This window comes from Mustela nigripes, chromosome 12, assembly GCF_022355385.1.
Source record: "Mustela nigripes isolate SB6536 chromosome 12, MUSNIG.SB6536, whole genome shotgun sequence".
NCBI lineage: Eukaryota > Metazoa > Chordata > Mammalia > Carnivora > Mustelidae > Mustela > Mustela nigripes.
This window is the reverse complement of record NC_081568.1, coordinates 64,729,576-64,751,528: the sequence shown is the minus strand read 5'-3', so window position 1 is coordinate 64,751,528 and position 21,953 is coordinate 64,729,576. Positions and strand designations below refer to the sequence as shown.

At 37.6% G+C, this 21,953-nt stretch overlaps 2 protein-coding genes and 1 non-coding gene across 7 annotated transcripts in view; 2 read left to right on the top strand and 1 right to left on the bottom strand.

The window, feature by feature from the left end:
- NSD1 (nuclear receptor binding SET domain protein 1) overlaps positions 1-21,953 on the bottom strand; it is a 151,452-nt gene that overhangs the window by 27,995 nt on the left and 101,504 nt on the right. For all 5 annotated transcript variants that reach the window (XM_059417446.1, XM_059417445.1, XM_059417447.1 and 2 more), the window contains 8 exons: positions 21,573-21,843; positions 20,246-20,355; positions 17,958-18,033; positions 13,483-13,601; positions 12,436-12,579; positions 9,558-9,681; positions 3,147-3,347; positions 1,647-1,826 (listed from right to left, as the gene is read on the bottom strand). In XM_059417446.1, the coding sequence (XP_059273429.1) occupies positions 1,647-1,826; positions 3,147-3,347; positions 9,558-9,681; positions 12,436-12,579; positions 13,483-13,601; positions 17,958-18,033; positions 20,246-20,355; positions 21,573-21,843 (1,225 nt within the window). The remainder of the gene's footprint in view (positions 1-1,646; positions 1,827-3,146; positions 3,348-9,557; positions 9,682-12,435; positions 12,580-13,482; positions 13,602-17,957; positions 18,034-20,245; positions 20,356-21,572; positions 21,844-21,953) is intronic.
- On the top strand, positions 15,708-15,840 carry LOC132029013 (small nucleolar RNA SNORA70). Its single transcript, XR_009407652.1, has one exon. It is a non-coding gene; the product is annotated as a small nucleolar RNA SNORA70 (small nucleolar RNA).
- LOC132028466 (large ribosomal subunit protein uL16-like) lies at positions 15,751-16,275 on the top strand. Its single transcript, XM_059417450.1, has one exon. It carries the CDS (start codon positions 15,901-15,903, stop codon positions 16,201-16,203), a length of 303 nt encoding a protein of 100 aa, XP_059273433.1. The 5' UTR covers positions 15,751-15,900; the 3' UTR covers positions 16,204-16,275.

The following is a 21,953-nucleotide window of genomic DNA, read 5'->3' as shown; positions in this document are numbered from 1 at the left end:
ATGCAGAGTCCATAATTTATCTGACCCAGTAATATACCTTCTAGAACATCTCCTATTTGTGCTTAGTTATTGCAGCTGAGTCACAATCTAATTAACAGTATAGTCTGCAAACTACATGGACTTGGTAGAAAAATCTTCCTTTTGTTAAGTTGGCTTTCATTATACACTAGAAATATTTCATATACAAAAAGGCCTTTGTACTAGGCCTTAAAAGGAGGTTATACAGCATGAAAAGAAATCTGCACATAAGAATACCCACTGAAGAAAGGCAAAGGACAGAGCTGAGGGGAAATAGTGGCAAACAGGTTTTCAGGAAAGGACATGTGGTTTGAGCTGAGAGAAAATATGAGAAAAGAAATCAATAGGATTTATCTGCAGAGATGGATGGGAGGTAGGCAGGAGAGTTTATGGTGGCATATACATATATATATATGAATATATATTAAAAGCCTAACACTATTCTAAAGAAGAACTATGTTTTAAGTTGAAGGGAAAAAAATTTCAATTTTTCTTCATCCACTTTAGAAGAACTTTTAGAAATTAATATCCTTAAGAGTGAAAAAACACTTATGTAGACAAATTCCTTCACTTTCCTTTTGTTCCATCTCTTTAAATTCATGACAAAATGATTTAACAAAAAAGAAACACAACTTTATGATATTACCATCTTCTAGAACTGTACACAACTATCTTAAGTAGTATCACTTAAAATTAAGCAATGGGTTTTTTTCTGATGGTGGGACTTGGGATGATTTATGATTAATTAATTCATCAATCATTTCCTCCATTTTTTATCTTTCCTTTCTCTCTCTCCAGATTTATTAAGATATAACTGATTTATAACATCGTTAAGGTTAAAGTATACAAAAGAATGACTAGATATGTGTTATACTGTGAAACGATTGCTGAAATAAGCTTAGGTAGAACATTTAACACCGTACATACTTAAAATTTTTTTCATTTTGATGCTGGTGAGAATTTTTAAGATCTACTCTCTTTAGCAGCTTGCAAATATACAACTAACAGTACTGTTAACCATGCTGTACATTAAATCCCCTAAACTTGCCCATCTTCTAACTGGAAGTTTGCATTGTTTGATCATATTCCCCCATTTTTCAAGGACAATTTTATTTCCTTCCCCTTGTCTTTTCTTTATTGTTTCATTTGTTTATTACTATTTTTTTAAGGATCTATTTGTTTATTTGAGAGGATGTGTGCACACACTTGCATGCGCCCAAAAGTGGGGGAAGAGGGGAGTGGGCATGGTAAGAGAGAAGTTCAAGCAGACTCCATGCTAAGCACTGAGCCCAAGGCAGGGCTTAATCCCACTGCCCTAAGATCACGACCTGAGCAAAAACCAATAGCGTGATGCTCATTCAACTGCACCACCCAGATGCCCTTCATTTGTTTATCATTTTAATAAAAATAAGGTAAAAACAAAACAAAACAAAATAAAACCCCTATTTGTGGGAAAAAAAAAATACCCCAAGTTTAAGCGTTCTGTTGTCATTAATTCAGAACATTACTTCCCAATATTTCTCTGGTAGCAAAGTGAAGAAAATTATTTTTGATTGCAGTTAGAATACTGCAATCTCTAGTATTAATCTCTTTTTAGACTATTCATACATTAAGCAGTCATGTCTTACCTTCTGAGCATACAAAACACCAGCTAACATTAACATGCTCGTGATTTCGGCAGCCCCGCCTAGGTGTAAAGTGATTAGGGCAGATGATACTATTAGATGCAAGAATCTTTGACCCGGCAGCCAGGCAAAAGTCATTGGCATGGTATGCCACAGGGCAGCGGACACAGCGCATCAGACGACCTAAAATTAGGAGAAGCAGGAAAACCAAGAATAAAAGAGAAAGATATTAAACATAAAATCAAAACGAGTTATTGAAATGTCTTTGTAAGCACTGAGAAAATGTCACTAGTAGAAGGAAGCACTACTAGGACAAGGGATCATAAAACACACAACTCACTATGAAAAAGCTCAGATGGGAGCTATGTGATAAGCTGCCACAAGGCATCAGATCTCACAACTGTTAAGTGAGCCTACCTCGCCAAAGAAAGCCCTATTCAATCCATTGCCCTGACTCCTAGGAAACCTGGCATCAGCCTCAAACTAAATAGGGGAGATGTCACAACCTGAATAAAAGACCAGCTAGGAGAAAGACCATGCTTGCTTTCAATGCCTGGTACTATGTGATTCTTAAAGCCTGAATTTTTAGGTGAATGAACCTTTCCAACCCTTCCAGATAAAATATGTCCTCTCTTATACAGCACCTACTAAAAACCATTACCAAACTACAATAGCAATTGAAAAGGAGAAGATAAGCTGATGGTTAAACTGTAATTTTGATGAAGCAAGTGAAATTACTGTACTTAAGACTGATGAGATCTATAGGCTCAGGAACTCGTATTACAAAACATACTGCCAGTCTAATTAGAAGAAAACATACTGCCAGTCTAATTAGAAGAAAAGTCAAAACACTAGTAATTTTCCTGTTTAATCCCCTATGGGAGAAGCAGGGGCTCTTTGGGCATATAAGCATTTAACAACAGACACACAATATTTGGGTTAAGAAAAATTAGTAAGAGATCCCATTATTACTAAACAGAAATGACTGTTTTCCCAATTGAGAACAGACTTAAAAGCTTAACTTTGCCTATATACCCACAGGCACTTTTGGAAACCTCAGCTCTATGAAGCAGGAAAGCGGTTTCAGAATAGAAGTTTCCAATTTAAAAAACAAAACAAATTAACACACAAAAAACCCCCTCAATTCTGCCCTAAATTTATACATGAATAATATTACACCTGACAACCACAGATATAAAGGGTCCACAGGAAAAGAAAAGTACTTTAGTCTAATGGAGTAGAGAGGGGGAAATTTACAGCAGAATACTTTCTTCAACTAAACAACACTATGAAATCCAAGTATTTGAAACCACCACATAACAATAGGGCTCCAAAGAATACAATGTGGGAACTGCTGGATTATTCCATTATTTTCCCCCCTCTCACATAAAATACTGGTACTCTGACAAAAGCTAGAGAGGCCATGAAGAGACATGCCCATACACAGCATCTGGAAATACATGTTACCAATGAAACCAAGGTTCTGTAATTAGAAACCCATACCTTTAGATGCAGAAACACTGGCTGGATTAGCAGCATGACAGGTTATACAGATGTGGAGGGAGCACCGGAAGCCCTTGTTCTGCATGACAGTGGGTGGATACTTCTGGACACATTCTTCATGGTAAAACTTTCCACACAAGGGCAAAAGGCACCTTTTGACATCTTCCCCACTCTGCTTACAAACAAAACAGGTATGGATTCCTGGTAAACAAAGGAAGGTAATAAATTAACACCAATTCAAGAATTCATCCAATGCTAAACCATTAGACAAAAAGTTTATTAAGTAAACAATTCTGTACCAAGTTCCGATATGGAATTCCATGCAAATCTCCAACACCAGCTGCATGTCTTATAATTCAACTAAATTCTGAAACTATATAAATGGAGGTAACATCATATCCCACAGGTTAAGGACTCAATTGGGAAAGATGGCCTTTGCCCCTAACTTCAGATGCCAATCTTAAGTTCAGGTTGTCACCTATACTTCTGACTGGCGATAAATCAGAGGTTCCAATAACCTGCACTTCTTAGGTTTTATTAATTTGCTGGAATGGCTCAAAGAACTCAGAGAAACATTTTACTTACAGGATCACCAGTTTATCATGAAAAGATAATACTCAGGAATAGCTAGATGGAAGAGATGCACAGGGCAAGGTATGAGGAAAGGGTGGGGAGCTTTCATTCCCTCTCCAAAAGCAACACTTTATTCTGAATCTCCACACACCCACCAATCCAGAAGCTCTCCAAAACCCATTCTTCTGGGTTCTGAAACCTCAGTGCATAGGCTGATTAAACCACTGGCCACTGGGGACTGACTCAACCTCCAGCCTCTGACACCCTGCTTCCCTACAGATTAGCAGGGGGGAGAGGAGTGAGAGTTCTAGCCCTATAATCATAAGGTTGGTTCTCTTGGCAATCAAGGACCCATCCTGAGGTGTGTCTTTTATTAACATAGTCAAACACACACAAAGAACATCTTGGTAACTCTCACCACATAGGAGAGACCAAGGTTTTGGGAGCTCTGTGCCACAAGCTAAAGACCAAAATATGTATTTCTTATTATAAATCACAATATCTCAATAAAGAACTTTGTAACAGACTGATCGGGCTGACAACAAGAACCTACCAAACAATTTTAAGATCATTATTAAGTGAGAAACTCTTGACAACATATGTTTGCTGATGTGACGCAATAGGAAGAACACATTACCTACAAAGCATTCCTGCCAAAAGAAAACTGATCTGAAATTAATCCAGCCTCTAGATCTAACTACAAGTTTCCAGGAAATATGGAAGATAGGGCAACAAGTTAAAAGGACACCTGAAAGATGTAATAAACCAAATTTGCAATGCAGAAAATTTAGAAGGACAAATGACTGTCAAAATAAGTAAACAACATTAAAAAACAGGATGGAGGTATACTGTTGTAGATTAAAAGAAACTGAAGAGAAATAACAAAAAATACAATAAATCAGTCTTATCTGGATCTTGATTAAAATACTATAAAAAGACATCTTTGAGACATGAGAAAATTGAAAATAGGAAGTAGGTGACACACAGAAGTTACTGTATAATCTTGCTATGTATTAGATATATATATATAGATATAGATATGTATTTTAAAGATTTTATTTATTTATTTGACAGGCAGAGATCACAAATAGGCAGAGGCAGTCAGAGAGACAGAGGGAAGCAGGCTCCCCGCTGAGCAGAGAGCCCAATGTGGGGCTCAATCCCAGGACACTGGGATCATGACCCGAGCCGAAGGCAGAGGCTTCGGCCACCGAGCCACCCAGGCATCCCTAAATATATATTTTTAGGTTGTGTTAGACCTTTTGAAATATATGGGTAAAGCACCTGGTATTATATAAGACTGATGACTCAAAGAGCTGTACCCCTGAAACAAATATATAAGAAGAAATATATGGGTAGACAGAGGCAGGAAACTGATAACTACTGAAGCTAAATGATGAATACATGGGATTACTTTATACTGTTCAACTTTTATAAATGTCTGAGGATTTCTGTAATACAAAGTTTAAGAAAAGGGAAAACCAAAACAAAACAAAGAAACAATTACCTCTCTTTGAGAAGCCGTACAAAGTAAGGGAAAGCCCAGGCTTGACAGAAAGACCTGAACATGAATCTTGCCTGTAACACTTGCTGGAAACAGGAATTCATTAAAATAACCCACCATACCTATAAACAGTAAGATCACCCAGCTAATAGTGATTTTAAGAAAAAATTTTAATTATCCATTTGGAAAAAAGCAAACTTCTTACTGCCTGATGTCAATATTAAACTGGAATAACCTAAATTATGGTGTGGTCACTCCACATTAGAAAAATAGGGTGAGCCACAAGAAAAAAGAAATGACTCCCTTATTTTTACTCTATTCACCTAGGGTAAAATTTCTCTACCCTCAAAAATAGTAGGGCACCTGATGGCTCAGTCTATTAAACAACTATCTTCGGCTCAGGTCATGATCCCAGGGTCCTGGGATTGAGTCCACATCGGGCTCCACCTGCTCTGAGGGGAGCCTGCTTCTCCCTCTCCTTCTGCCTGCTACTCCTCATCTTGTGTCTCTCTCTCTCTGTGTCAAATAAATAAGGTAAATAATCTTTAAAAAAATTTTTTTAAATTAAAAAAATAGCAATAAATCTACCTCACATCATATATGAAAATTAATAAAGAACAGACCTTAGACATAAAGGTAAAACCTCAAACTATAAAATTTTCATTAGAAAACAAAGAAGCTTTATGACATCGGGTTATAAAAGCTTTCAACATGACATCAAAGCACAAACGTTAAAAAAACAAGCTGATAAACATCATTTACAATTAAAAAACTGCTCTTCAAGGGACGCCTGGGTGGCTCAGTCATTAAGCATCTGCTTTCAGCTCAGGTCATGATCCCAGGGTCCTGGGATGGATGCCCGGGTCAGGCTCCCTGCTCAGTGGGAAGCCAGCTTCTCTCTCTCCCACTCCCCCTGCTTGTGTTCCCTCTCTCAAGGTCTCTGTCAAATAAATAAATATCTTTTAAAAAAATAAAAATAAAAAACTGCTCTACAAAAGACATGATTAAGAAAAAAAAAAAAACCCACAGACTGGTAGAATAATTTTCAAAGTATGTATCTGAGAATATGTATAATGAACTCTTAAAACTCAACAGTAAGAAAATAAACAACCTAATTTAAAAAAAAGATTTGAGGGGCGCCTGGGTGGCTCAGTGGGTTAAAGCCTCTGCCTTCGGCTCGGGTCATGATCCCAGGGTCCTGGGATCGAGCCCCACATCGGACTGTCTGCTCTGCAGGGAGCCTGCTTCCTCTTCTCTCTGTCTACTTGTGATCTCTGTCTGTCAAATAAATAAATAAAATCTTAAAAAAAAAAAAAAGATTTGAACAGATACTTCATCAAGGAAGATGGCAAAAAAGCACATTAAAAAGAACCACAACATCATTTGTCATTAGAAAAATGCACATCAAAACCACAATGAAGTACCACTACATATCTGTCCAAATGGCTAAAAATAAAAAGACTGACAATACCAAGTGTTGATGAAAATATGGAGAACTGAAACTCTCATCCATTACTGATGACAATGTAAAATGATACAAACACTCTGGAAAACAGTAGGGATGTTTTTTAAAACGTTAAACATATACCTACCATACCTTCCACCCTTAGGTATTTAGAAGTAAAAAGAAAATGTGTCCGTACAAAGACATGAATGTTCATAGCAGCTTATTAATAATACCCCAACCTGAGAACAACCCCAATGCATTATCAACAGATGAATGAATAAACCAACTGTGACACATCTGTACAATGGAATACTACTCAGCAATAAAAAGGAATGAACTCTCAACATGTGCAACAATGTTGCTGATCAGAAATGACCTATGCTGAGGGATGGGTTCACAGGTGTACGTACACACACATATGTATTAGAACTTAACAAATTACACTTTATGCAGTTTACTGTACAACTCTCCCTCAATAAAGCTGTTTTAAGAAAGAAAATGAACTACTGACAAACACAGATGAGTGTCAAAAACATTATGCTGAACGAGACACAAAAAATCTATATACATTTTGTTCCACTTATGAAACTCTTAAAAAAAAAAATCTCTTGTGTAATTACGGAAAACACATCATTGTTTGCCTGAAATAGGATTGGGGTCGGGATGGGGGGGTAGTGAGGGGCAGAAGGATCAACTAGGACTAATTACAAGGTACTTTCTGGAGCAATGGAAATGTGTTCTGAATCTTCATTGTGGTTATCCTTACATATGTGTTTATAAATTTTATCAAGACCAACCAAAACATACATTAAAACCAGTGCATTTTCTAATAGGTAAATTATCCTTCAGCAAGGTTAATTCTTTAAAAAATACCTTTGCCATAACTAGCTCAGAGAATATCACATTATAATAAAGATAAGACTAGCAGAGGCGCCTGGTGGCTCTGTCGGTTAAGCCTCTGCCTTCGGCTCAGGTTATGATCTCAGGGTCCTGGGATCAAACCGGGCATCAGGCTCTCTGCTCAGCAGGGGGCCTGCTTCCTCCTTCCTCTCTGCCTGCCTCTCTACTTGTGATCTCTGTCAAATAAATAAAATCTTTTTAAAAAAAAGACTAGCAAAGCTGAATTATCTGTGTAAAAGGCAAGACTTCTCTAAGATTAGGATTAAGAGATATGCACAAAACTAAAATTTTTTTCCCTAAATTTCATTTATAGGGCTGGATGGCGCACTATTTCCCATAATGATCAAAAGCCCACTGTACGGGAGGCAAAATAACCCCAGAACTATCTTGCCTTCTAGCTTTTGCTCCCACACTGCTAAAAGTAGTGTCAGAAAGAGGAGATAACTCAATATGACACAGCCACTGATTTACAGACACAAATTAATTCTGTCTCTCGGTTCCCACAGGAGCTACTTTAAACCTACAACTCCACTCTTCAAGTTAGAAACCACCTTTTCCCGATCATTCTCACCAAACTAAGAAAAACTTTGGCTTATTCTCCAACTCTCCAACTCCAAGGTACATTCCTGTTTTATCTGTTTGTCTCTTCAAGATTACTCTCTCCTATCACTCAGCAACTACACTCCATTAATTATTCCCTCTTCTTACAGGAATTTATTTCCGTATGTGGTTCTTAACATTCATCCTACAAACATTCAAGATGTTCTTCCTCTTGACCCTATAATATCCTTCCTTCAGCTACTACCTTCTTTTCCATGGATATCAAGCATTTTTAAGAAGTAGTGTACACTGCTATCCATTTGCCCCTCAACTAGGTTTAGTGTGGAACACTTGTGTGGCAAATATATTTCCCACTGCTATATATATTAGCCTCTTATCACCCCAAAACCTCCTTGGTCTCTTTGCCACATGTGCCCCTGCTAATGATATCCTACTCTCCCTGGCTTCACAAACATTCTTTGACTAGCTCCTCCTCACCCTGCAGTATTCTTTTTAATGTGGGAACCCTCTGAGTACTTTTTTGGTCCTTTTCTCACTCTCCAGATGCTTTTTCCCTGGGCAGGTTCATGCACACTCATGGTTTTAATGACTTAGGAATGTAACCGCTTTTAGCCCCCATTTTTCCCTACTACTTAACGCTATAGCATTCACATATAATGCTGAAAAAAGAACCATCTCCTTAGTGTAGCGGGTGAGGTACTTTACAGTTGGTTCCATCTGACCATTCTCAGTTTCTGAGCCAATCTATATAACTCTCAAGATTATATACATCTTTCCCCTGTACCCCTGGGGCTAATAATACATTACATGTTAATTAAAAAAATAAAAAATAAAATGTCTTTCCTTTTTCGGTAAATAGTTTTGTTCACGTATGATATACACACAGAAAAGTATAGCATCGTAAGTGTATAGTTCAGAAATAATGATAAAGAAAACATGCTTATGTAATCACCGTTCAGCTCAAAAAATATAAAACATTACCAGTAATCCAGAAACCTTGTCACTAACAATGCCTCTTCCCTAAACTATCTTAAACTCTCAACACACTAACTTAAACCTCCTATTTCCCAAATATTCTATACTTTCATTACTGGATCTTCTTGTACTTCACCTCCCCACACCAATTTCCATGTCTCTTTTAAAGCCAAACTTAGCTATCTTCCTCTGTGGAAATGGCTCATCTTTGTTCACCTATCACTATAAATCTATCTCTAATACAATCCTTTTGCACTATATTATACTATCAATTCATTATTCACTTGGTATTCTTTTCCACAGGCAAAGACCACACAGCACTTATCTGCGTCTGTCGCAACTAGCCCTGTATTGCCATAGAAAGTGTCTGCAATAAATGTTGGGAATTTTTCCTGAAAAACTTAAAACTCAAACCATCTTTAGAAGAAAACCCCATCTATAACTACTTCACCTGTGCGACATTCATTGCAGATAAATTTTCCTCTCGGCATCTCAGTTAATCCAAGGCACTCCAGGTGGAAAGCCCCACAGCACTGAGCCTCACATAACAGCAGCTCACCCAGTTTCTCACAGTTCTGTTAAGAGAAAGAAAACAGGTATGTCTATAAAGGGTTTTTTAAGTCCCAAGCAGAAGGCCTTCGTGAAGAAAGATTAAGCAGGAGCTTTCCAGAAAGAAGAAAGCCCACCATTTATTTAGCCAATATTTAATGATTAATTCCTCTACGCCAGCTTCCACAAAGTCCCCAGCTCTCATGGTTCGTATATACTAAGGATTGAAAATACAAGTAAACAAACAAACATAAAAGATATCAGATAATTATAAGCACTAAGTAGAGAATTCAAATAGCTACTTGGGACTGGGAATGGCCTCTCAGATGCAGTTCTGAACTCCAAGTCAGTCACATGATCTGACAGAAAGACCAGGGAGACAAATACAGAAAGTCCACAGATAGGAAAAACTATGTTAGGTCTGAGAATCATAAGGGAAGTCAGTGGACTACAGTGAACAAGTTATATGTGATAGAAGATAAGGTAAGAAAAAGGCAACAGCCTGATTGTGTGGTCTTACACATTATGCTACATTTCCAGATTGTATTCTAATTACAGAGGTGTGCCATTAGAGGGCTTTAACAAGAAAAGGCTAAAATCATTAAATGATTAAAATCATTAAAATCATAACAAGAAAAGGCTAAGATATTCATTTAAAAACAGAGTCCTCTGATTACTACATGGAAAATGAGTTCAAGAATGAGAAAGGTGAGAATAGCAGTAAAGAGACAATCAAGAAGGCTATTGTAATAGTTCAAGCAAGAGATACTGGTTAGCTAGACTTGGGTTCTAACAGTCCAATAGGGCTCTAATCAAGGTTTAAACAATGTTTGAGATACATCTACAACTATCTCAGAGAGGTCGCCTTTCTGAGATGATCTCATCTAAGATAGGGTATCATTTATGATAGGGCCTTAGGAAATAGAGATCTGGCTTTGTTGCTTTCAAAACATAAGATTTATGAAAATTCTGCAAATTCCCAACATTTGTTACTTTCATCCCTCTAACATCCTGATTTGTTGCCCCACAGTAATCAGCAGGAAAATACTAAAAATGAAAAAGAGTCTTATTGTGGAAGACAAGAAAGAAGAAGGCAACTAAGTAAGTCTAGTATCTTCAAGCACCTAAAGAAACAAAAGGTCTTGGCCACTTAACATCAAAGCTTAAAGAAACAAATGAGGAGAGGAGAGCTTTGGGAAAAAAATGCCAGAGGCAGCCAGGGATTAAGAGCAGACAGACCCCAAGGTCTTAAACAACCTACAGTGTAAATTAAGTCTTACAACTCTGGCTCTTCCATTATCCCCTAACTCACACATAAAAATTGACAAATGCCATATATATTAACCACTTTATTTTGTACAATCACAGTGCCAGTGATACCAGCTTTTATGTACAATAAACAAATTTGCCTTCACCATTTAAACAGGGAAACTTCAATTACAGTATATATCAAAGACAAATTTAAAACATGTTATGGACTAACCCTTTAACTGGGATGACGAAGTAATTCATCTTTCAAAATGGTAACCATGTGAGTGAAAGGATATGATATTAATAAATTAAACAAGGACAACAGATTTAAACAAAAAGTGATCCAAACAATCCATGATCACAAGGCAACTATCCTTTTAACCACATTTTGTTGATAATCTTTGTTGTTATACAGTCTCTGAGGAGTAACACTGTGTTTGGGTGCTGATCTGAATATGATCAGCATTCTTTATACAGTAATGAAAATGAAAAAACAAACTGAATGGAAATTCTACTGTTCTACATATTCTAGGCTTGGGTTAACTTTATTTTTATCTGTTTCAATAAAAAAAAAGAAAAAGAAAAAGAAGCCTTCAACTTTTTACAGGCCAGCTTTTAATAATTTATAAAGGTAAATCAAGCCCATGAAAAAGAGAACATAATCGAATCATCAATTTAACTGACTCTACTCCCAAGTCTGATAAAGTCTCTTTACAGAGAGGCAACACAACATAGTGGTTAAGACTCTAAACCCAGATCGCTTGAGTTTGAATCCTGGCTTTGCTGTGTGACAATAAGGAAGTTATGGAACATCTCTCTGCTTCAGTTTCCTTGTCTGTAAAATGAGGATAATAATGGCAATCTACTTTACAAGACTGTTATGACTAAATGACCTAGTATTTATAAAAAGTTTAATTTGGTAAATTTTTAAAATTTATTTATTTGGGGTGGGGGGCATAGAGGGAGAGAGGGAGTGAAAAAATCTTAAGCTCACAACTCTGAGATCATGACCTGGGCCAAAATCAAGAGTCAGTTGCTTAACCCAGGTGCCCCCGGAATATTTATAAAGTGATGGAAACTCTTGACACACAGTAAACACAGTATACATACTTATTAAATAAATATAAAAAGGCAGCAGTAGATTCTCTGAAGTCACTATTTTAAAGAAAAAGAAATCTCAAAGTGAAAATTTCCCTTAAAACATTCCTTAGAAACCCAGAGATTCTCACACCATGAAACATACAGGAAAATGATCTTTAAGTAATCTGTGATTCCTTCTCCCATCACACACCTGCTCCATGGCATCTACTCATGGGTAACAAGAGCAGGTGTTTTACAAAACTAAATATTTATTTTCCTTTCTCTTTTCGTGAGAAGGGATAAGATTTAAATCCTTAAAGGGAAGTGACTCCACTGGAATCATCCAGGAAAAATGTTTATTCTAACATGACTGGATTATCAAAAGATGGAGAGGGCTTTTCTTAAAAGACACACAAGCAATCCAAATGCAAGTGGACAACATCCTTTACCTGACAAACGTTCTCCTTGAGTGCAGCTCCTCCGCCTCGTTCGCCCTGCAGCTTTTTAGATGCTGGCATCCCATGATCATTCTCTACACCCTCCTCAACAGTCTCCTTGGGGCTTGCAGCTGTTCTGTGTGTCATCAGTTCTCCCTTGCAGAGAAAAAATAATGTCCCACATCTGTATTACAGATGTCTCCTCCATGTGACCCCCTCCCTCTGGGCTGCTATTTGTCTAGCCATTAAGCACTTACAGATGTTCAGCCAATCACGCGGGCGGACTGCATGCAATGTTAGTTCTAACCCTGCTGTGATTGGGCGGGTAGTGGGCGCCTCATGCCCTGCCACTAACTGCTCTGAGGCTGTTCCACTGGAACTTTTTGAGCTGTTCCATTTTAAGGTTTCACTAAGGGAGAGAAAACATTCTTAAGTTTATTTGATTACTTATTTGTCCTTCCAAGATTAGTGTTTCCTAAATAATGCCTCCCTTGGGCATTCGGTTCAAATTATCCTGGAAAGAAACACTCCGTATAATAATGTGTAAAGCTGACCTCACTTGTTCTAATTCTCTTTTAACCTGAGTTGAAAAGCTAGAGACCGCATCAATGACTGCACTGATGCTCTACAAGGAAATGGTTTTAAATCTACCTTTGTTTCCTTAAAGCAAATGTTTACAAACATTAGTCTAAAATTAAGCAGTTGATGGTTTCAAGAAATAAGCAAATGAGTTTCCCTCTAATTGCAGCAGTCTCAACTTATAAAGGGCAATATCTAAGTTCATTCAGATCATATGGTTACTTGGTATTGTGCTCTGGTTATTTAGAAAAAGCTTACTTCATGATGAAAGCTATAAAATTCATCAGATACCTAGAGCATAGGATGTTGTCTATTAAAAAGATCATATCCATAGTTGCCATATACGTCTTCTTATAGCTGTTAATTAGTTGTTTCAGTAGAACATGATTCTTAAGAAAACTCAAGGGAAGAAGGGTATGGCCTCTACTGTGGAAGGTAGATTTTCTTTGGAAGGTCAAAAGATGAGGAACTGAGTAATACCTCTGAGGTTGGAGTTTCTTTTGATGAATCATCATTTTTCATTTTTTTACAGTGCACCTTGGCTATAGTATGCCTCTGTCGTTTTCGCTTCCTTGGTTTATCAAATATCTTGGTAGTGCCTATAACAGAAAACAGGCGTTATCTGCTGGTTATTCACCCACATGTTCAAGAAATCCTACCCTCAACTTAAAGGACCTCAAAACTAATCATAAAGTCCATTTAATTCCCCAACTTAGTAGATGAGCAAAAGGGCACAGAAAGGAGAAGACTTACCAATACCTATATAACTAGTTGGGGAAAGAGCTACACATATATAAATTCTGTCTCATACAGATTAAATGGTAAAATGAGTAAGTAGGTTAAAGCAGTTTCATTTTACAAGATGAAACAAACGTCTTCATAGTTCCTCAAAGGACTTAAATATCCTATAGATGGGGAGGAAATACATTTAGTACTCAGGAAAAGATACTAAAACCTGACCTCCACAACTAAAGACAGTAAATTATATCACTATACAATATAAGGATTAAGATGAAAAGCTGAAATATAAAAATCTGGCTTGGGGAAGGAGGAGACCTCCTACAAAACATTTAGTGGCTTAAAGGATATTCATGCTGTAGAACTAAAATCCTGAACATCCTACAATATAAAATAGATAATATATGATCTAATCAGGCATATTTATAAAATGAAATTCCAGTCTCTCCCTCATTGTCTCTTATACATATTTCAACTTTTTGTTATAGAAATAAAGAGGAATCTCAAGTGCTACTTCATAAAATGTTTCAGGATAATTAGGCTAGGTAAAAACATGAAGGCTAGACTTTGGAAAACCGGCTTGGTACTCTCTTTCTTGGGACTGCTTGATGGAGATGGATGGAGAAGCTCTATCAAAGCTTCCAATCACCTACGACTAAAAGAAGAATTAATATGGTAGCAGAATAAAAGTTCAAAATTCTCAGGAGCTAAAACAGTTGATGAAATTTGTAAAAGATAAAGTACAGGTTGTACATTTTATAAAAACTGAACTACAAAAATAGAAGAGCTAGTATTTTGAAAGTTTTTTTTTTTTTTTTAAGGCAAGCAAGCAAACCGGTGAATCTGTGAAATTATATATGAACACAAGGTTAACATAAGCTAATATACTACTAGATTTACTTACTAGAAAACTTAATAATCTTGGGTTACATTTAAAGATGTGCGTATTTACAGGGCGCCTGGATGGCTCAGTGGATTAAAGCCTTTGCCTTTGGCTCAGGTCATGATCGCAGGGTCCTGGGATGGAGCCCCACATCAGGCTCGGTGGGGAGCCTGCTTCTCCACCCTCTCTGCCTGCCTCTATGCCTACTTGTGATCTCTTGTCAAATAAATAAATAAAATCTTTAAAAAAAATTAAATAAATAAAATGGTCTTAAATAAATAAATAAGGATGTGAACATTTAAGGAGTGCCTCAGTGGCTCAGGCACTGATTGAGCATCCGCCTTCGGCTCAGGTCATGGTCCTGGGGTCCTGGTATTGAGCACCCCATCAGGCTCCCTGGTCAACAGGTGGTCTGCTTCTCTCTCTTCCTCTGCCCCCTCTCCACCCCTTCTGCTCTTGTCTCTCTCAAAAAATAGATAAATAAAATATTTTTTTTTAAAGATTTTATTTATTTATTTGACAGAGAGAGATCACAGTAGACAGAGAGGCAGGCAGAGAGAGAGAGAGGGAAGCAGGCTCCCTGCTGAGCAGAGAGCCCGATGCGGGATTCGAACCCAGGACCCTGAGATCATGACCTGAGCCGAAGGCAGTGGCTTAACCCACTGAGCCACCCAGGTGCCCCCCTCCTTTTTTAAGTGCTCATTTAAGAACACATGTAGTACTGCCTGGGTGGCTAAGTAGATTAAGTGTCTGCCTTCAGCTCAGTGATGATCCTGGGGTCCTGATATGGAGCCCTGTGTCAGGCTTCCTGCTCAGCAGGGAGTCTGCTTCTCTTCCCGTCTGCCCCTCCCCCTGATTGTGTGCTCACTCTCACACTCTCTCAAATAAATATATAAAGTCTTTTTTTTTTTCCTTTCCTAAAACAATCACATGGAAGCTTATGTAACATAACCTTCCCATGACATAACCTTCCCATGATACCCTTTGCTGGCAGACCACATCTGATACTATATGCTGAAATTTGGACTAATATCTCAGAAATGACACTATTCAATAAATGGCACTGGAAGATGAATGAATAAAGTGGTACAAAGAATTGGCATGGAGCTCTTTGTCTGTGGGGGCCCAGTGTGCCATGGCTGCAAACAGTAGCCTCCTCGGTAGTGTATGCAGCCTGTTGATTGTATGGGTTGCCCTAAGGGACCTTGGAGACAGCCCTTTTGGTGGATGCTGGGGTCTGACCTCATGGCTATCTCCAATTTAGGCTGCAGACAGGTATGCGGGGTGCCTTTGGAAAGCCCCAGGGCACAGTAGCCAGGGTCCACATTGGCCAAGTCATCATGTCCATCCCTACCAAGCTGCAGAACAAGGAGCATGTGATTGAGGCCCTACGCAGGGCCAAGTTCAAGTTCCCTGGCCGCCAGAAGATCCACATCTCCAAGAAGTGGGGCTTTACTAAGTTCAATGCGGATGAATTTGAAGACATGGTGGCTGAAAAGCGGCTTATCCCAGATGGTTGTGGGGTCAAATACATCCCTAACCGTGGTCCCTTGGACAAATGGAGGGCTCTGCACTCATGAGAACCTTAGCACTATCCCTTCCTGTCATATTCATGCCCACCAATAAATCCAACTTCCTGTCAAAAAAAAAAAAAAAAAAGAATTGGCATGGAGAAAATCTGGGGTGGATAACAACATGGTAGTGGGGCAATGAGTTTGGTGAGGTCTGGATTTAGTACCCCAACACTGCCACCTCTTTCACCTTATTTTTCTATTAATACAGGGATAATATGGATAATACCCTAACTCTCTGTAAAGCTTTAGATGGGTTAGATGCTAACAGTCCTAGAGCAACAGACTGAGCAAACAAAGGATCTGGTAGAGGAAATGCTTGAACTACAATATTATATCTATTATTGAATGAAGGCCTGCCTATCCCTCTAGGCATAACGAAGATCACCATGTATAACTTTCAGGACTCAGATTCAAATGTAATCTAAAAGATTTCCAAGCGTGGGGTGCTTAGGTGGCTCAGTAAGTAAACCATCTGACTCTTGATTTTAGCTCAGGTCATGATCTCAGGATCGTGGAATTGAGCCCTGCACTGGGCTCCGCACTGAGGATGGAGCTGCTTAGAATTTTCTCCCTCCCTCTCCCTCTGCCCCTCTCCCTGCTTGCACTCTCTCTAAAAAAAAAATAAAATAAACATCAAAAAATAAAATAAAATAATTTTTTTTAAAAGCCCTGAAAAGAAGCAACCACAGGGACCACACTCAAAATGTAAGCTCTCTTTTCCAAGTATATGCTCACTAACCAAACAGCATAGATGTGACAAAGAAATTAAGACTATTTGTGAAAAACAGGCTTAGATGACTTGTAATTTCCCTCTCAACTCAGATTCCACATTTTCTGTCCTATAGAATAAAAAATGAATCAAAGCCAAGAAAGTACACACCTGGGTGGCTCAGTGAGTTAAGCCTCTGCCTTCAGCTCAGGTCATGGTCTCAGAGTCCTGGGATTGAGCCCCAAATCAGGCTGTCTGCTCAGTAGGGAGCCTGCTTCCCCCTCTCCCTCTGCCTGCCTCTCTGCCCACTTGTGATCTCTCTCTCTGTCAAATAAATAAGTATAATCTTTTTATTTATTTTTAAAAAGATTTTATTTATTTATTTGACAGAGAGAGAGATCACAAGTAGACGGAGAACCAGGCAGAGAGAGAGAGATAGGGAAGCAGGCTCCCTGCTGAGCAGAGAGCCCGATGCGGGCTCAATCCCAGGACCCTGGGATCATGACCTGAGCCGAAGGCATCGGCTTAACCCACTGAGCCACCCAGGCGCCCCAATAAGTATAATCTTTAAAAAAGCAAAAAAAAAAAAAAAAGCCAAGAAACTAGCGATTTCAGTTAGAGAATTACATAATAAGAAAATTGAGTAGGAGACTATTCTTTATTGTTCCTAACTTTTCTTTAGTCTAATATAATTCTAATTCCATGTAACTAATTTCAGCATAAAGCTCAAAATGACCATCCAATTTTCTAGTGTCATCCACTGTATTAGGAAGCATATTTGGGCAAACAAGTTTTTGTTGTTGTTTTAGAAATCTTATTTTTATTTATTTCTAAGTAATTGTTACACCCAATGTGAGGCTCAAACTCATGACCCTGAGATCAAGTCTCATGCTCTTCCAACTGAGCCAGCCAGGTGCCCCTTGGGCAAACAAGTTTTAGAAGATATAATCTCACTGGTCTTGCTAACATATATAACAACTTCTCTAGTTAGCTGATCAGGTGGTTCATAGTTATTTTGCATTACATTTTTTTAAGTTTCAAAAATACGCACCTCCACCATACTCTTTAGAATGAGATGCAGCACGTGATTCATTAATGTTGTTCTCCAAGTGACCGGCTTCGTAACACTACAAATAAACAAAATGCAACAGATTTACAGAGGAACCAAAAATAAACCTTTTATATTATATGCCAAAAGCTGAACTATTATCACAAATACAGAAATCCTGGCTGTTTCTGGCAACTAAATAAATAGTATTAACAATAATGGGTTGAACAGAAACTACATGGGGAAAGACCTCAAAAAACAAAAAACACAGCTCCGAAAGACTCCTACGAACACACACTCCTTTGGGCTTAACCAGAGACTCCCAATGTATCAAGCAGATACAGAATGGTACTCTGATTCGAATGATACTCTGATTCAAATGGTAGACAAAGAGAAAGGGTATATTCCCAGAGACCCAGCATCTCAGCTCTATTCCATACCACCCTGCATTTAAAATCTATCTTCTTAAAACTGCATTTATAGCCATTAGATTTTACAAAGACTTATTTACTTGATGAATTCTAAATATTAAAAAGCTCTGAATCAGTGCTCACTCCAGCAGTACATATACCAGAAAGCTCTGAATCATGGAATTATCTTTCTGATTTAATAGGCTATAGATTAATATAAATGAAAGCAACATTAAATCTCAAAACAAAACACTCAGACATCAAGAGTAATTTCCTACACATTTCACTCCTCTACTAGTAATGCTCGTATGAATTAGTTTCAGTCCAATAAAATGTCTTCTACAATAAAAATATTCTTCAGCAGGAATGTTAAACAAAATTTAGTGGCCACAGAGTCAACAGATGCTATTCTTGCTGTAAAGTCACCAAATTTTGCAATTGAAACAAGCTAAAATACAGCAGTGAATGTCCAAATGCTCACTATATCCATTAATCAAATCCTTAACTTGTACACATCAATTATATCTCAACAAAACAGGCAAAAATAATACCATTCTCTAAACTGACCCAAATGTTGATTTTCTTTAAAATGTATCATTACCTCACCTGTAGCATTAATGAAACAGCTTTACATAATTCGCCTTGTATAATACTACTAAACTTATCACCTGATAGCAAATGTTATTTCCATGCTCAAAATATTGTGATGAATCACAGTTTCCTTGTCCCTTACAAGGGGCTAAGATTTGAGTAAGACAAAGTTAGGAGAGAAAGCAGTGCACAAGGAAACTATCACAGCCTCACCTGTACGTGTCTCAGAAAATGGACTTTGAGAAGAATGAAAGAATTAAAGAATATAATGCAGACTTTTTAAATGAGGTATAAAAACACAAATAAACTGAGCTTTACATTTACATGCTAACCCAGCTGGGTGAATAACTCATAAAAGCAAAAACTAGGATCCTCAATATAGAATTAAATGACATAAGCCTATTATAGCTAATGAAAGAAGTCCAAAAACTCTATTTTTGATCTGATTACAATCTGTATTTTTCCTATTAAAGTTTTCTTTCTTTAATGGAAATCTGTGCATCCTAACAACTGAATTTCTTTTTTTTTTTTTTTTTTAAAGATTTTATTTATTTATTTGACAGAGAGAAATTACAAGTACACTGAGAGGCAGGCAGAGAGAGAGAGAAGGAAGCAGGCTCCCTGCTGAGCAGAGAGCCCGATGCGGGACTCGATCCCAGGACTCTGAGATCATGACCTGAGCCGAAGGCAGCGGCTTAACCCACTGAGCCACCCAGGCGCCCCTAACAACTGAATTTCTAACACCCTGAATTACTCCTCACACATATGGGCAATAGGATATTTCCTAAAAATTATTATCCAGGAAAATAACCTTCTATTTCCATCTACTATTTAGTGATACCTTCTTGGCCAATAAAAACCATGTCTGCAAACTCAAAAACTTAAGTTCAAGTGTTTCTGCCTGGTTATAACTAAGCTGAGTCTTTTCTGAGGTGTTATGCAGACAGGGCAATGGGATAAGAGTAGGTTAGTGGCTCACAGAGAAAGAAGAAAGCAGGTAAGAGGTTTTAATCCCAGAAAAGAACGAAACACACAATTTACTCAATCTTATAAGCTCTTTTAATTTTCATCTGAAAAGAACATCTAAAATGAACTGATACACATGTCCACACAAATGCAGAACAGCTTCTCAATATAGGATCTCTTAGACCTAAGAAATATATTCTGCGATTCTCTTATTTCTATGTATGTATGCATCCATGTTGCTAAGCATTACTAAAAGATTTGTTTTTAAAATCCCATATTTACATATGGTTTAATCCTATTTTAGAACTGACCAAAATAACATACCTTTTTGGAAAGGCCAAGATCCCCTTTCTTGGGCATAAATCCAGGGTCTAAGTCATTGGATTCGAGAAGTTTCTTAGTTGGTTTTCTCTGACGTTTACTTTCATAATTTCCTGAAATGCATGTATCTTTTTATTAGATGATTTAGAAACTAGGCATAAGCTAATTTTTAAAAAATCTATATGCCACAGAAAAATGAGTCACCATATTTTTTATGTATTCCTCGTCATCTTCTGGTGAGGGGCAGAATATATCAGAATGTATTTATTTATTCTAAAATATTAGTTAACATAAAAAAATAGGAAAACAATTCTCAATACATACATAAAGTAATCTGAAAATGTTCTTATGTCTCTGTGTGTATGTATCATAAAAAGACTAAGGGGGAAATCAAAAGGGCAGAACTATCTTTATAATCATTAATTGGTAGTAAGGACCAAGGAGAAGTGAGGTGGAGTAGACCCTGAATTCCCGGCATGACAGAACCAGGATCAGAATTTTTATTCTACTCCTAAATAAACAAAACACATTTACTTTGTAGGACTGTTTTTAAGAATTATATATAAGAGCCTAATAACAGAGTTTAGTACATGCTAAATTATGAAATAGTAACTATCTGTACTCTTTTTAGTCTTTCTGATTCTGTCTTACTTGATTAATAAACACCACTGGGATACTCTTTTTTAAATAAAAGAAATATCAACACAAGTTATTATTGGGAATATAAAAAAAAGTTATATGCAAAATTTTCTTTGGGTGACTATAATGTTTGAGAGTCAGAAGGTAAATTAGAGACAGTATGTTTAGATTCAACTTACACCAGGTGACATGTATATAAAGAATAATAAAATAAAAAGCAACTGGTAATTAACTTCAAGGGAATATTTACATTTAGCTACTTACAATGTATCAGGTAAACTGCATTATGATGTCCATTTTATAAAAGAGGAAACAAGTTCAGAGGTTAAACAATTTCTTAAGTAATACAAAAACTGATAGAGCCAATTATCTGAAGCGTAAGTTTCATGTGTTTATTAGTATGTAGTGCCCTTCCCGCAAACTCTGCTAACCTGAGTGTTGCCTCACATGGTGGTTGATCGGCAATCATAACAAGTAAGAGTGGAGTAAAGAGAGTTGTTTTTAAAACATATCTTATGGACAGTGTCCCACTAATTCGTGATCATTAACTATATTCATTCAGTTAGCTGACACTTTCAGGATTTCCCAGGACCAAAGTAGGTAACTTGCTGTACAGATTCACTATTGGCTTTTTATCACAACATGCTAAAATCATATCTACTTACATTCTGAGACCCCATTCCGATCTTACCTGGTGTTTTAACTAGCAATTCCTCAGACTCAAGGGCAGGCCGTGGAGAGACTTCCGGAGCCACAGGCACAGACAAGGTCAGCTGTGGCAACTCAGCATGTCCACCTCCAAGTTCTGACTGAGCCAAGGGCCCTTCCAAAAATGGAGCCTCCCTTTCAAGAACTGGAGGCTCTTCTTTGGTTGAAATCAAAGAATTCTCATCCACCTGCTTGTTCTGAGCACTAGATCGACATCGGGCTAAAAGGCTTTCCTCTTCACAGCGGGAACTTACCTGAAGGCAAAAAAATAAACGTAGAATCCATAGAACAAAGTTGCTATAATTTCAGTTTCAAAAAGAAATACAACACGGATGAATCTTGAAGATATCACTAAGTGAACTAA

Excerpts from the sequence above, each read along its gene's own strand:
- LOC132028466 (XM_059417450.1), top strand. The coding sequence starts at position 15,901 with ATGCGGGGTGCCTTTGGAAAGCCCCAGGGCACAGTAGCCAGGGTCCAC.